The sequence below is a fragment of the Microcaecilia unicolor genome, chromosome 6, assembly GCF_901765095.1.
Source record: "Microcaecilia unicolor chromosome 6, aMicUni1.1, whole genome shotgun sequence".
Lineage (NCBI taxonomy): Eukaryota > Metazoa > Chordata > Amphibia > Gymnophiona > Siphonopidae > Microcaecilia > Microcaecilia unicolor.
This window is the reverse complement of record NC_044036.1, coordinates 45,754,124-45,767,299: the sequence shown is the minus strand read 5'-3', so window position 1 is coordinate 45,767,299 and position 13,176 is coordinate 45,754,124. Positions and strand designations below refer to the sequence as shown.

At 43.2% G+C, this 13,176-nt stretch overlaps 1 protein-coding gene across 1 annotated transcript in view; it reads left to right on the top strand.

Annotated features, from left to right (window-relative positions):
* Positions 1 to 13,176, top strand: part of RPE65 (retinoid isomerohydrolase RPE65) — a 39,372-nt gene that overhangs the window by 6,215 nt on the left and 19,981 nt on the right. Inside the window, exons 3-9 of the mRNA XM_030206409.1 lie at positions 2,535 to 2,685; positions 2,878 to 2,985; positions 3,093 to 3,234; positions 7,917 to 8,064; positions 9,242 to 9,323; positions 10,383 to 10,515; positions 10,606 to 10,745. Coding sequence (XP_030062269.1) covers positions 2,535 to 2,685; positions 2,878 to 2,985; positions 3,093 to 3,234; positions 7,917 to 8,064; positions 9,242 to 9,323; positions 10,383 to 10,515; positions 10,606 to 10,745 — 904 coding nt within the window. The remainder of the gene's footprint in view (positions 1 to 2,534; positions 2,686 to 2,877; positions 2,986 to 3,092; positions 3,235 to 7,916; positions 8,065 to 9,241; positions 9,324 to 10,382; positions 10,516 to 10,605; positions 10,746 to 13,176) is intronic.

Genomic DNA, 13,176 nt, shown 5'->3' with positions numbered 1-13,176 from the left:
GCAGTGGCGTACCAAGGGGGGGACGGTGGGGGCGGTCTGCCCCGGGTGCACGCCGCTGGGGGGGTGCCACGGCGCGCGCCTGTTGCCCTGTTTCAGTCCGATTTCGCAATTCGCATGTGTTCACTGCTCCCTCTGAGTCTGCCCCGGAACAGAGGGAGCAGTGAACACATGCGAATTGCGAAATCGGACTGAAACAGGACAACAGGCGCGCGCCGCGGCACCCCCCCCCCCCAGCGGCATGCACCCGGGGGGGTGTCATTTCGCTGGGGGGGGGGAAAGAGGTGTCATTTCGCCGGGGGGGGGGAGCATCGGCGATCCGCCCCGGGTGTCAGCTAGGGTCGGAACACCACTGGAATAGAGATGCATTTGTCAGAGAAATAGAGAGGCAGATTTTTGGATTGTGAATATTATGTGTCACTTCGTAGCGACCCCACTAAAGAATTGAAACATGAGATTAAAGCGGTTGTGGAATTCGCCTCCGAAGCAGAGTACATAACAATGAAAGATAAATCTTATCTGATAGTAGAATCTCCTGTCATTCCTACTATTTACACCCTTCCAAAAATTCCCAAGTACCTCATCAATCCTCCAGGCAGACCTATCATCTCTGCAAATGGCTCCCTTTTAAAACCACTCCGATTTTGTGGATTTCTTTTTGAAACCATTCGCTCCTAAAATTGAGTCCTATGTTCGAGATGCTGCACATATCATAAATTTAGTTGAAGGTTTTGGTGGAGATTTGTCTAACATTTATTTGGTTACTTTGGATATAGAGTCGCTTTATACTAAAATGCCACAAATGGAAGCTCTTGAGATAACTGAAAAATATTTGAGACATGAATCACATCATAGGATCCCCAACCATTTTATTATCATGCTTACTACCATTGCTCTCACAAAAAAATATTTCTGTTTTGAGAATAGATTTTTGCAGTGCTGACCAGGATGTCACCTCTCTGGCACAGCACTTTACAAAACCAAAACACTGTATCAATGATTTTATGGTTTGAATACTAAGGACAAGATGCATCAACCAAACGTAAAAGAATCTAAAACGTAAAAGTGCTTACCGAATTTGAAAAAACAAAGAATGCACTAAAAACACACCTCAGAAATGTTCGGTGCGGTATTCAAAAGTCTGATGCATGAAAGTTTCGCTAATCTGGTGCAATCCCCCGTAGCGGAGTAGGAAACGCATGCGCACAGAAAGCACACGTTATCGACATGGCTAATGTGCGTAAGAATTAAAAAACAAACAAACATGTCCTTTATGGATGTCCTTGCCCCTGCCCACCCGCCCGAGGTCGCCGCTGCTCCCTGCTTCCCAAAAATCAAAACTTTAAGCTGCCCTGGCCCCCCCCCCTTTCTCTCTTCTCCTTTCTTTCTCCCCAGCTCCGCCTCCCGCCATCCTCCGCCCCCGTGCCACGCCCCCGCTGCCCCCGCTGCCCCCCCTGAGGTCGTCGCCGCCACTCCCCCCCCTCCACCGGGCCCCCCTCCGTCTTACCAGGCCCGCGCAGCACCTCTCACTTCTGTGAGAAGGCGCTGCACGGGCAAGAAGAACAGCTGATCGCCTCTTCACTGAGTCTTCGGACGTCCCTCCTTTCCTCCTGGGCCCGCCCTCGTCTGACGTAAGTAGCCTACGTTTAGGGGGGTGGGAGTGGGTCAGTGCCCACTGGGGGGAGTAAAGGAGGTCAAGCCTTACTCTCTCCAGTGATCATTTAGGGCACTTTTATGATTTAGTCTTTATTGAACAGGTCCAGACCAAACATCTAACTTTTAGCCCTGGACACTTTTGCTCTGTTCCATTATGGCAGAAAAATGTTCAGTCTTTGGGAACACCCAAATCCTTCCCCCAACATGCCCATTGTGATTTGGACACACTGCAGACTGCACAGAAAAACATCTTTAAAATGGGTTTTAAAAATAGCGATTTGGGCGTTTTGGCAAAAAATATAATATCTACCTGCCGCTTTGTGCTGCTTTTTGGACATTTTTCTGTTTCAAAAATGAGCCCCATAGTGTCCAAATGAAGAGACCTAAAACTATCTACTTCACCTGAACGTACACCACTTTGATAGCTTTCAGGCTTGCAAGTGGAATATAAGAAACTAAATTAATGGTTCTTCTTTTTTTTTATTTTTTTTTTTATTTATAACCATTTACATGTTTACAAGCGATAAAACAACTTGTTGGAAATACAGAGAAAGTAATATATAGGAATTATTTCAGTCAGGTAATTCTATTCTCTTCCTTAGACCACTAAATAGGGAGAGTGAAACATGACAAGGAGATCAATTAAACAGTAAACAGAAAAACAAATGTGGTATTAACCTGATTATCCCCAGATATTACTCACCTAATTCATTATTCCACATTGATCATCTGGTTGGCTTCTTCAAGGCCAATACGGTGTATAGTCAAATCATTTCATTGAAAACATTATGGTTCTTCTTTTATATGAATGATGATAATCATGCAGTAAAGGCTGCTTTGGTGTTATCCGATGTCTACTCAGACATATCCTGTTCTGTTAGGCAGGATTCCCATTTGGCTGACTGGCAGTTTGCTGAGATGCGGACCTGGTTTGTTCGAAGTGGGGTCCGAGCAGTATTACCATTTGTTTGATGGCCAAGCACTTCTACATAAGTTTGACTTTATAGAAGGACAAGTCACGTACCATAGAAGGTAAGTTTAAAAGAAGACACTGAAAGCTTATACTCAGTGTGGCTTTGTTTCATAGGTAATACAACCAAGTGATGTCTATTTGCTCCTCACTGACAACCCCACCAAATACTCCTAAGTATCATGGATTTAATAACTTTTTACAGTTCAATGAAGTCACTGGAACATGACTATCTATTGAATATTGTTTTTTAGGTTCATTCAGACGGATGCGTACGTAAGAGCTATGACTGAAAAAAGGATCGTGATTACAGAATTTGGGACTTTTGCTTACCCGGATCCCTGCAAAAACATATTTTCCAGGTTACAGGATTTCACTAAATTTCATGCTGACATTACATATTATTGAGTCAATGATGACGGGTGTTTTACTTGGTGGTAACAACCTTTTGCTAACATTGATTTCACAGGTTCTTTTCCTACTTCAAAGGTGTGGAAGTCACTGATAATGCTTTGGTTAATGTGTACCCTGTGGGAGAGGATTTTTATGCTTGCACAGAAACCAATTACATCACAAAAGTCAATCCAGACACCTTGGAGACAGTCAAGAAGGTAAAAACATTTCTTTTTGCATTTAGTTATATTGTATATTTAAATATTTAGGAAATAAGTGCATCTTTGTAGAAAAGAACTGGTATTATGCAAACTACTTGTGAGGTTTTCTACAGCTAAGACAAAAGCAAACATCTTGCTTAGGGGATCTTTTACTAAAGGTTAGCTCAAGTTATCTGCAGCAGGGCCCATAGGAATAAAATGGCACCTGCTGCAGATAACTCGAGGAGTGGAGGAGTGGCCTAGTGGTTGGAGCACCGGTCTTGCAGGTCTTGCAATCCAGAGGTGGCCGGTTCATCCTGGGACAGAGAAATACCCAGTGTATCTGAATAAGGTGTGAGCAAAATCAAAATAAATAAATAACCTTTAGTTTTAAAAAAAAAAAAACCCTTAATTTGTTCAGTGGCCACAGGCTTTGAGGCAAGTAGGGACAAGAGATTTCTTCCACAGAATTTTAGGACACCCTCCTTCCCTTCCTTAAAATTTTGGACTCCCTTTGCAGTTTTACTGGATTTCCTGACTCCCAAAGACATTTTTGGTACCTGGAACTTCAAATGCTTAAATCTCTCCTCCGTTGATCCTTTTCTCCTTTCCACCTCTGGCAAAGGAGAGATTTTACCAGCAACTAGATTTAACATCGGTTGGGCATCTTCCTGTTTTTTGGGGGGGTTTTTTTGCTGCTTTTCAGTCTCCACACTTGTGGCTCCCTCAGGAAAGCTGATCCTCTGGACTGCAAAAAACATCACCACAGGAACTCCTCTGCATCCACCACAGGACGTAAGGAGGCAGGTTTCCTCCTCCTCTAGCTCCAAGACAATCTGAAACAGAAGACTGGACAATTTTTCCCCAACCTAAAACTTTTCAAAAAGACAGGAGGTGCCATATATAGAATCTCACCCTTAATGGGCCAAAGTAACCACATAAATAGGACCACGTAAAAGCCAGTACTATGTTTATGTGGTGCCCCATAGCCAGTTAAGTGCTGAATATCACACTTAACCAGCTCTGCCATAGCCAGCTCTGCAAACCTGGAAATTCAATGCTGAAGCCTGGACATGGCCTGGCACTGAATTTCCAGTCATAACGCCAGTGATGGTCAGCAAAATGCTGTGCACCACCAGCCAAATGTCAGGACAATTAGGTTTTCTGCATTATAGTTCAGATCAGTGCCTTTGTCCTCCTGCCCTGGTAGCAATAATGGTGAGGATATGGAGAACACTTCAGAAACATGAAGTCTACTATGAATGTTTGATGGGAAGGGCTCAGTGCAGAGATGGAGTGGAAGATTGTTCCAGAGTGATGGGCCTATGACATTAAAGAGGTACTCACAAGTAAAATCAAGGAAAATTTGGTGAAAAGAGGGGACCGCTATGAAATGTTGATCTAATGAACGTAGAGTACATTTTATCTTGTGTATTAAGCTTAACATTTTGAAGGGGATCCTAGATGCTATTGGTAACCAGTGTTCCTCTTTAAGTAATGGGGTCATATGGTCTCATTTCTTCACTCCAGTGATAAGCCCAGCTGCATTAATTAATTGTGTTTAAGGTCGGTAATGCAGAGACCTTGGAAAAGGGTATTGTAGAAGTTAAGATAGCATAGCACAAAAGAGTGACTGCAGAATGATTTATGTTCAAAGGCAATGGCCATGGCAGTGGCGTTCCTAGGGCGGCTGACACCCGGGGCGGATCGCCGATGCTTCCCCCTCCCCCCCGGGTGCAGTGCCCCCCCCTGGCAAAACAACACCTTCTCCCCCCCCCCCCCCCCGGCGAAACGACACCTCCCCCCAGTGAAGCGACACCCCCCCCCCGGGTGCATTTTTACGTGCTGGGAGGGGGGGTGCCGCGAGCCTGTCAGCATCGCTCGTTCCATGCTCCCTCTTTCCTGGAACAGGAAGCAACCTGTTCCGGGGCAGAGGGAGCACAGAACGAGCGGCTCCGACAGGTGTGTGGCACCCCCCCAGCGGCGTGCACCTGGGGCGGACCGCACCCACCACCCCCCCTAGGAATGCCACTGGGCCATGGCCAGAAGGATGCTAGGCTGCATAGAGAGGGGTATAACCATCAGAAGAAAAGAGGTGTTGATGCCCCTCTGCAAGTCGTTGATGAGGCCCCACTTGGAGTATTGTGTTCAGTTTTGGAGGCCATATCTTGCTAAAGACGTAAAACGACTGGAACTGGTACAAAGAAAAGCTACAAAAATGGTATGGGATTTGCGTTGCAAACCATACAACAAGAGACTTGCCGACCTGAACATGTATACCTTGGAGGAAAGAAGAAACAGGGGTGACTTGGTACAGATGTTCAAATATTTGAAAGGTATTAATCCACAAACGAACCTCTTCCGGAGACAGGAAGGTGGTAGAACTAGAGGGCATGAATTAAGGCTGAAGGGGGGCAGACTCAGGAGTAATGTCTGGAAGTATTTTTTCACAGAAAGGGTGGTAGATACGTGGAATGCACTCCCGCGGGATGTGGTGGAATCCTGTTTAGAAGGAATGGATCTATGGAATCTTAGCAGAGATTGGGTGGCGACGCCAGTAATTGGAAAGTAAAACCAATGCTGGACGGACTTCTAAGGTCTGCACCCTGATCGTGGCTGAATAGATATGGATGGGCTGGAGTTTAAATTTTAAGGGGGTTTGGCGTTAGCTTCAGAACTTTTAGTACAGGAACAGTGCTGGGCAGACTTTTACGGTCTGTGCCCTGAGAAAGGCTGGAGCAAATCAAACTCGGGTATACATTTAAAGTATCACAAATCATGTAAAATGAGTGTATTTTGTCGGGCAGACTGGATGGATCATTCAGGTCTTTATCTGCCGTCATTTACTATGTTACTACCTTACTATGAGAGACCTAATAGAAGGAATCATTTTAAGCTTGGACAAAGCATTTCTTAATTAGTAGGGAAATGTGAGACTGGTAAGTTAGTTTATTGTCTATGGTGATCCCAAGGATTTTCAGAGTCAACTAACTCAATCTTAATGCCTCCTAATGATATGAGATAAGAAAAGGTAATGCCTGGTTTCTGTGAAAACATAAGAGCTTTGGTCTTTTCTGGGTTAAGTTTTTATTTGTGGGAGTATATATAAAAGATGCACATTCCCAAAATTGACGTAGTCCAGTCAATAACATGAAAATAAAAAGGCTTTTTTTTCCCCACTTATGTTATCTGGACATTTTATTTCTCCAATATGTGGTCATTTTCCTCTTATCAGCCGTTACCCCTCCACCCAATCCCACAGTACCTAGTCATCCCCTCCAAATTTTTTTTCCTTCTTTCTTTCCTTCTACAATCGCAACTCCCCCATCCAAATTCTTATTCCTCTACTCAATCCCTCAGTTACCTGTCACACTCCACCCTCCCCACACCTCCAGAAGCTACCTAAGGTACCATCTATGTAATACCTATATGAATAAATGTGCTTTGTGTTATAACATTTTTAATCTCAAAACGTCCAATTCGGTATTTTCAAAACCTTTTTGGCAGACATTTATCTATGTAATTCATCTTCAGTGCATCCAAATCACAAGGGGGTGTGTCCTAGGTGTTTCAAAGGCGGGATTAGGGTGTGCCTAACACTTGGACGTTTTACAAAACCAAAACGTCTAGGGCTGAAACGTCAATGTTTTGGTGTAGACCTATTTTCAGAACAAATAAGGCACAAAAAATTGCCCTAAATGACCAGGTGACCACTGGAGGGAATCAAGGGTGAATCCTCAACACCCCCCAGTGGTCACTGATTCCCTCCCACCCCCCAAAAATGTGAATAAAAATATGATTTACCATCCTCTATGACAGACTCAGATGTTAAAGTCCTGCTTGACTCAGTTGTCCCAGTCTCTGGAGTTATTGGTCCACTTCCCACTTTTTCTTCCGATTGGTCTATTAGAGTAGCATACAGGTCCCTGGAGTAGTGTAGTGGTCGATGCAGTGCACGATAGAGTGGGGGATTCAGGTCCCTATCTCCCTCTACCTGTCACACTTATGGTGAAAACTGTAACCCCTCCCAAAGACACCAAAACTCTACTGTACCCATAAATAGGTGCCCCCTTCACCTACAAAGGCTATTGTAGTGGTGTACAGTGGGGAACAGTGTGTTTTGGTAGGTTTTGGAAAGCTCAGGGAACAAGATAAAGGAGCAAAGGTAAGATATGTACCTGGGAGCATTTTTATGAAGTCCACAGAGGTGCCATCTAGGGTGCCCCATTGCTTTCCTGGGATGTCTGGAGGACCAGTCTAATAAAAATGTTGGCTCCTCCTACATCTCAATGCTATGAATCTCAACGTTTTGCACTTTTTGGGGTTTTTTTTGAAAATGGACCAAAAAACAAAACATCCAAAGCAGAAAACCTTGTTCAAAACAGTATTTTTGATTTTAAAAAAATAATGTTTTTCTTTTTCGAAAATTACCTATTCGGAATTTGGATGTTTTGTGCAAAACATCCAAAGTCGGACTTAGACACCACAATGAGAATGCCCCTCTTTGCGTCATAACAGATTGCAGGCATTTTGTAATCCACATACAGATATGATGAATTTTGCAGCTAGTGACAGAATTCTTTAAATGTAACAGGGAGTAGTCTAATACAGATACGTTAAAATAGCTTTAAAAAATCAGTTTATTTCTGCTTTGTGAGCCTCTGATTCTTAGTATGATACCTATCTGTTTTCTTCCTTAGGTGGATCTCTCTAACTACATTTCTGTCAATGGAGTAACAGCTCATCCTCACATTGAAAACGATGGGACTCTATACAACATTGGCAACAGTTTTGGGAAGGCCTTTTCATTTGCCTACAATATTATAAAAATCCCTCCACTACAAGCAGGTCTGTTCACATAGGTTTTCATTTTTCCCTATGTCCCCTTTTGAGCTGGTTAGGTACGAAGAGAATTCAAGTTTTTAGTTCATTGAGGGGCCCTTTTACCAAGCTGCAGTAAAAAGGGCCCTGCTATAACGGCAGCGGCTATTTTTGCCATTCACTGAGGCCCTTTTTACTGCAGCGGATAAAAAGGCTGCAAAAATACATGATCTATATAATGGGGTGAGTTACCAAGATCAGTCAGTTGAGAGTCAAAAATTAATGAGGTACTCAAAAAATCTATTACTTCAAGCAAGCACTCTTATCTTAAAGAGGAAAAGACCTCGAGAAACCCCTTGACAGCTGAAAAAGTCAAACTGGGGTTGGACTTCCTCATCATCGGCCCAAAAACCTCTATATGCAGACTTTAAATTGGCTAAAGCGTATTTAAACAGAATTAGCTGAAGAGCAAATCAGTCAGTCTCTGTGCTCCCTTGTTGATTAAGACCGTGATCAACGGCGGCCAGCGTTTCGAATTCGCGGTTTCTTCTTCAGGATCACTGGACAAATTTCGGCCGTGAGGATCGAGCGGAAATTTGTCCAGTGATCATTCTGCTGTAATCTGAAAACCTGGCTTTTTACAAAATATGATTCGATTCGATTGTTTAGAATTACTTTTTTTTCTTATATGATTCAATATTGTATGTTGTTTGAAATTTTATTTATTTGTTTTTTGTAATCCGTTCTGAACTGGCTGTTCAAGCAGAATATAAATATGCTGATTAAATTAAATTAACTTCTACGTGACCATCTCATTTAATTTCTGTGCAGACTCCCTCCTGTAGGCCGGCCATGGCCTTCCATGTGAATCACGGAATACTTGTTACCACACTCCCCCACATTCCTTCACTGACTGACTGTACAGTTCATAACAGCAGAAAACATAGGCCTATGATTTCCTTCACCTGTCAGGAATTTCTGATACAGCAGGATAGAAGTGTTTTAAATCTCATAATGATGAGGCTTCTTGAAGGTGTGGGTGTGTGATCTGGAAAGTTACTTTTTGCAAATTAACAGGCGCTCTTTGCCCATATTAGGGAACTAGAAACTTCTTTTTCTTTTCCTATTTAAGTTTTAGAAGATGTTATGAAAAGTTGAGTCATGAAGCAGCGTGTAAGTTTTCCTAACGTTTCCTTTATTTCAGATAAAGAAGACCCAATAACCAAGGCAGAAATTGTTGTGCAGTTCCCCTGCAGTGACAGGTTCAAGCCTTCCTATGTTCACAGGTAACAAAGAAACTTGCCACACTTTCTCAGTGACTGCCATGGAGAGCTCTGCCATTTCATTTCACTTCTACTCAGGCAGAATTTGATCTGAAAAACTCTGAGGTGTGTTAAGAATTAACTCACGGGATATTCAGGAGGACCTCTGAAAACACATTCTGAATCCAAAACCTCAGCCTTTTCACACAACTGGGTTTTTCATGACATCTAAGCCCTGTCTTTGTTCTTGCTAAAGATAATTTATTTATTTATTACATTTGTATCCCACATTTTCCCACATATTTGCAGGCTCAATGTGGCTTACATAATATTGTGAAGGCATTCACCAAATCCGGTACGGGATAGGCACAAAATGTTGTATTGGGATAAGGAAGACAAGATTCAATCAAGTTGGGTTGAGGTAAAAGAGTTCATCAATGTCCAATACGATCTTTAATAGTGAAGTGTTGCAGGGTTGAGTCATTTAAGTTGGGTCATTCGGATATGCCCTTCGAATAGGTGGGTCTTTAATGACTTTCTGAATTTTAGGTAATCATAAGTTGTTTTCACCACTTGTGGCAATGCGTTCCACAGACGCGTACCTATGTAAGAGAAGTTGGACGCATGGGTTGTCTTGTATTTTAGTCCTTTGCAATTTGGGTAATGGAGATTCAGGTAAGACCGTGATGAACTGGTACTATTTCTGATTGGGAGATTGATTAGGTCAATCATGTAATCTGGGACTACTCCATAGATGATCTTATTCTACTCATTCCTTTTTGGATATGTGTCACCCTTCTGTGTGATGGTTGCATACATATCTGGAAAAGGTATAGGGTAGCTGTGGTGCACGTACCAGTTGCTGATGTCACCATGGAGGAAAAATGTACTATCAGCTCTTAACAAAGAGGTTTATGAAACACTGCCTTGAAAGGTAGCCCTATCTCAGATCTTGTGATTTAATAAATTCACAGAATGATAGCAAAGCTTCACATTTTAATAAATGTGTAAAGGACATATTTTATTGTGTTGAAGATTTAGCATATTTAACCTTACACAAGTAACTTTTTTCTGTCTTTACAGTTTTGGTTTGAGTCCCAATTATATAGTATTTGTGGAACAACCAGTGAAAATTAATTTGATCAAGTTCCTTTCTTCGTGGACTATTTGGGGAAACAACTACATGGGTTGCTTTGAATCCAATGAAACAATGGGAGTAAGTACAAAGGACATTAGAAAATGCAGCTTGTATTTATTTTTTGCACTCTTTTTTTAACTGCATCCAAAATTACCTTCTGTTTTCAAGGTCTGGATTCATGTAGCAGAAAAACAAACTGGAGAATACCTTAATCTCAAATACAGGACCTCTGCTTTTAACATTTTCCATCACATCAACACTTTTGAAGACAATGGCTACCTTGTCGCGGATCTCTGCTGCTGGAAAGGGTAATGCTATAACAATAAATAGGAAAATGACATGTCCATTGCAGCTTTGAACTGGAGATGAACCAGAAAATTTGTGAAGGAATCTTAGCAAATGTCCAAATCTTATTCTATGATAGGATAAATATTCAGAAAATAATACACAGCACTAATATATTCACAGCCACTCCCCTAGCAAACTTTTTTTTTTTTAAATTTGCATTTACAAATTAGCAGTGCGTTTTTTCTAACGTAAAAGGTGCCGGTACTCAAATGCCAGGCCACCCTTCAGGGGTGAGGTGATCACCCCACAATGGTTAAGCCCCCTGCAACTAGTCACAGAATCTATGACAAGGCAGAATTGGTGTGTAGAGACTGAGCTCTTTCACATAAACTTGGGGACCATGGGTCAATTTTAGTAGACAATGAAAAAGGTGCCGGTACTCAGTACTCCCAAGTACTCCCACAAAAAAAGTCCTGCAAATCAGTGGCGTAGCTACGTGGGGCCTGAGGGGGCCGGGGCCCCCGCAGATTCACCCCAGGACCCCCCTCCCGGCGAACCCGCCCCCGCCGCCGCCTACCTTTACTTTTGCTGGCGGGGGATCCCACTCCCCGCCAGCCGACGTCTTCTCAGTCCTTCCTGCACTTCAATTTGTTTGCTGACGTCCTGCACGTAATTATACGTGCAGGACGTCAGACTCAGAGAACAGTTCTGTTCTCTGAGTCTGACGTACTGCACGTACAACGTGCAGGACGTCAGCAAACAAATTGAAGAGCGGGAAGCGACTAAGAAGAAGACGTCGGCTGGCGGGGAGTGGGATCCCCCGCCAGCAAAAGTAAAGGTAGGATGCAGCGGAGGCGGGTTCGCGGCGGGAGGGGGGGGCGGCAATGTCGGCGGTGGGGGGGCGGCGCCGGGGGGAGGGCTAAAATGTGCCCCCTCCCCCCGGGCTCGGACCCCTCTCCCACGGAAGGCTGGCTACGCCCCTGCTGCAAATTAGTATACAAGCAAAACACTTGACAGCAAAGCACAAAAAGCAATACAATATAGGAAAAGCATTTGGGGGCCCTTTCACTAAGCTGTGGTAGGCTGTACACGTGCGCAGCGCGCCCAAATGAGACTGCCGCCAGGCCAGTGCATCCCCCTGGCGGTAATTTCAGATTTGGCATGTGCCCATAATACCTGGATGAATTATTTACTTATTTCCTCCCACGTGCACTGTTTCTGGCGGTAATTAGCAGTTGGCGCGTGCCGAGAAGTCACCGTGCGTGTAGCACGTGAGCCCTTCACGCTAGATCAATGGGTGGCGTAAAGGGCTCAGGCCAGTTTTAGATGCGCGCTACTTTCAGTTTTACCGCATGTCCTTTTCCCATCACATTTTTTTTTTTAAACTTTTTTGTGGACGTGATAAAAATTGGCCCGGCGCACACCTAATACATGCGCCTACACTGCCGCAGGCCACTTTTTACCGTGACTTAGTAAAAGGGCCCCTAAGTGCATTTTAAACCACCTGAAACTTGTGCTACTTAGTCCACAATTGGGAGATCCAAGATAAGTACTACTACTACTACTTATCATTTCTATAGCGCTACTAGACGTGCGCAGCGCTGTACACTTGAACATGAAGAGACAGTCCCTGCTCGACAGAGCTTATAATCTATAAGAAATATACCCTTGAAGCAACAGGGACTAATAAAGAAATATTAAGGTAAATATGAGAGGTTAAGCTGGATCATACTGCATATCTTCTTCAGGAGTTATTATCCTCTACCCAAAGAAAATACATGTCTACATTAACAAATACTTCAATTATTTCACTTCTACCAAAAACCTCAAATGGTCTGGATCAAAAAATACATATCTAATAGTTGCCAAAACAACCACATATTTACATGGATATCAAAGCCGAAAAGTGCCCCCCTTGGACTGGACTGGTCTAAATGCCAAAATCTTCTTCCATCTCTCTCTTGAGTTGATTTAGTAAGATCTAGAAAAACCCAGACCTTATGTCCCATAAAGTTATCATTTTTTTAACTTAAAGGATAATCTCAAAACATGGTCATGATCTTGAGGAAACACAAAGGTGGCAATAAGGGTAGCACGTCTGACTGCTTCAGAATCAGAACTTTCCAAAAAACCTGTTAAGTCCAAACTAAAGTTAGCCGCACCCATGGAAGCATCCCTTTTCTTCTATGGTAAAGTTTTAGAGGAAATAAAATAAACTTTAGCCAAAGGTAGTTAGCGCAGCGGACTTTGATCCTGGGGAACTGGGTCCAATTCCCACTGCAACTCCTTGTGACTCTGGGCAAGTCACTTAACCCTCCATTGTCCCAGGTACAAAATAAGTACCTGTATATATGTAAACTGCTTTGAATGTAGTTGCAAAATACCACAGAAAGGCAGTATATCAAGTCCCATTTCCCTTCCCTTCCCTTCCTTGGGAATATGTAATATTTC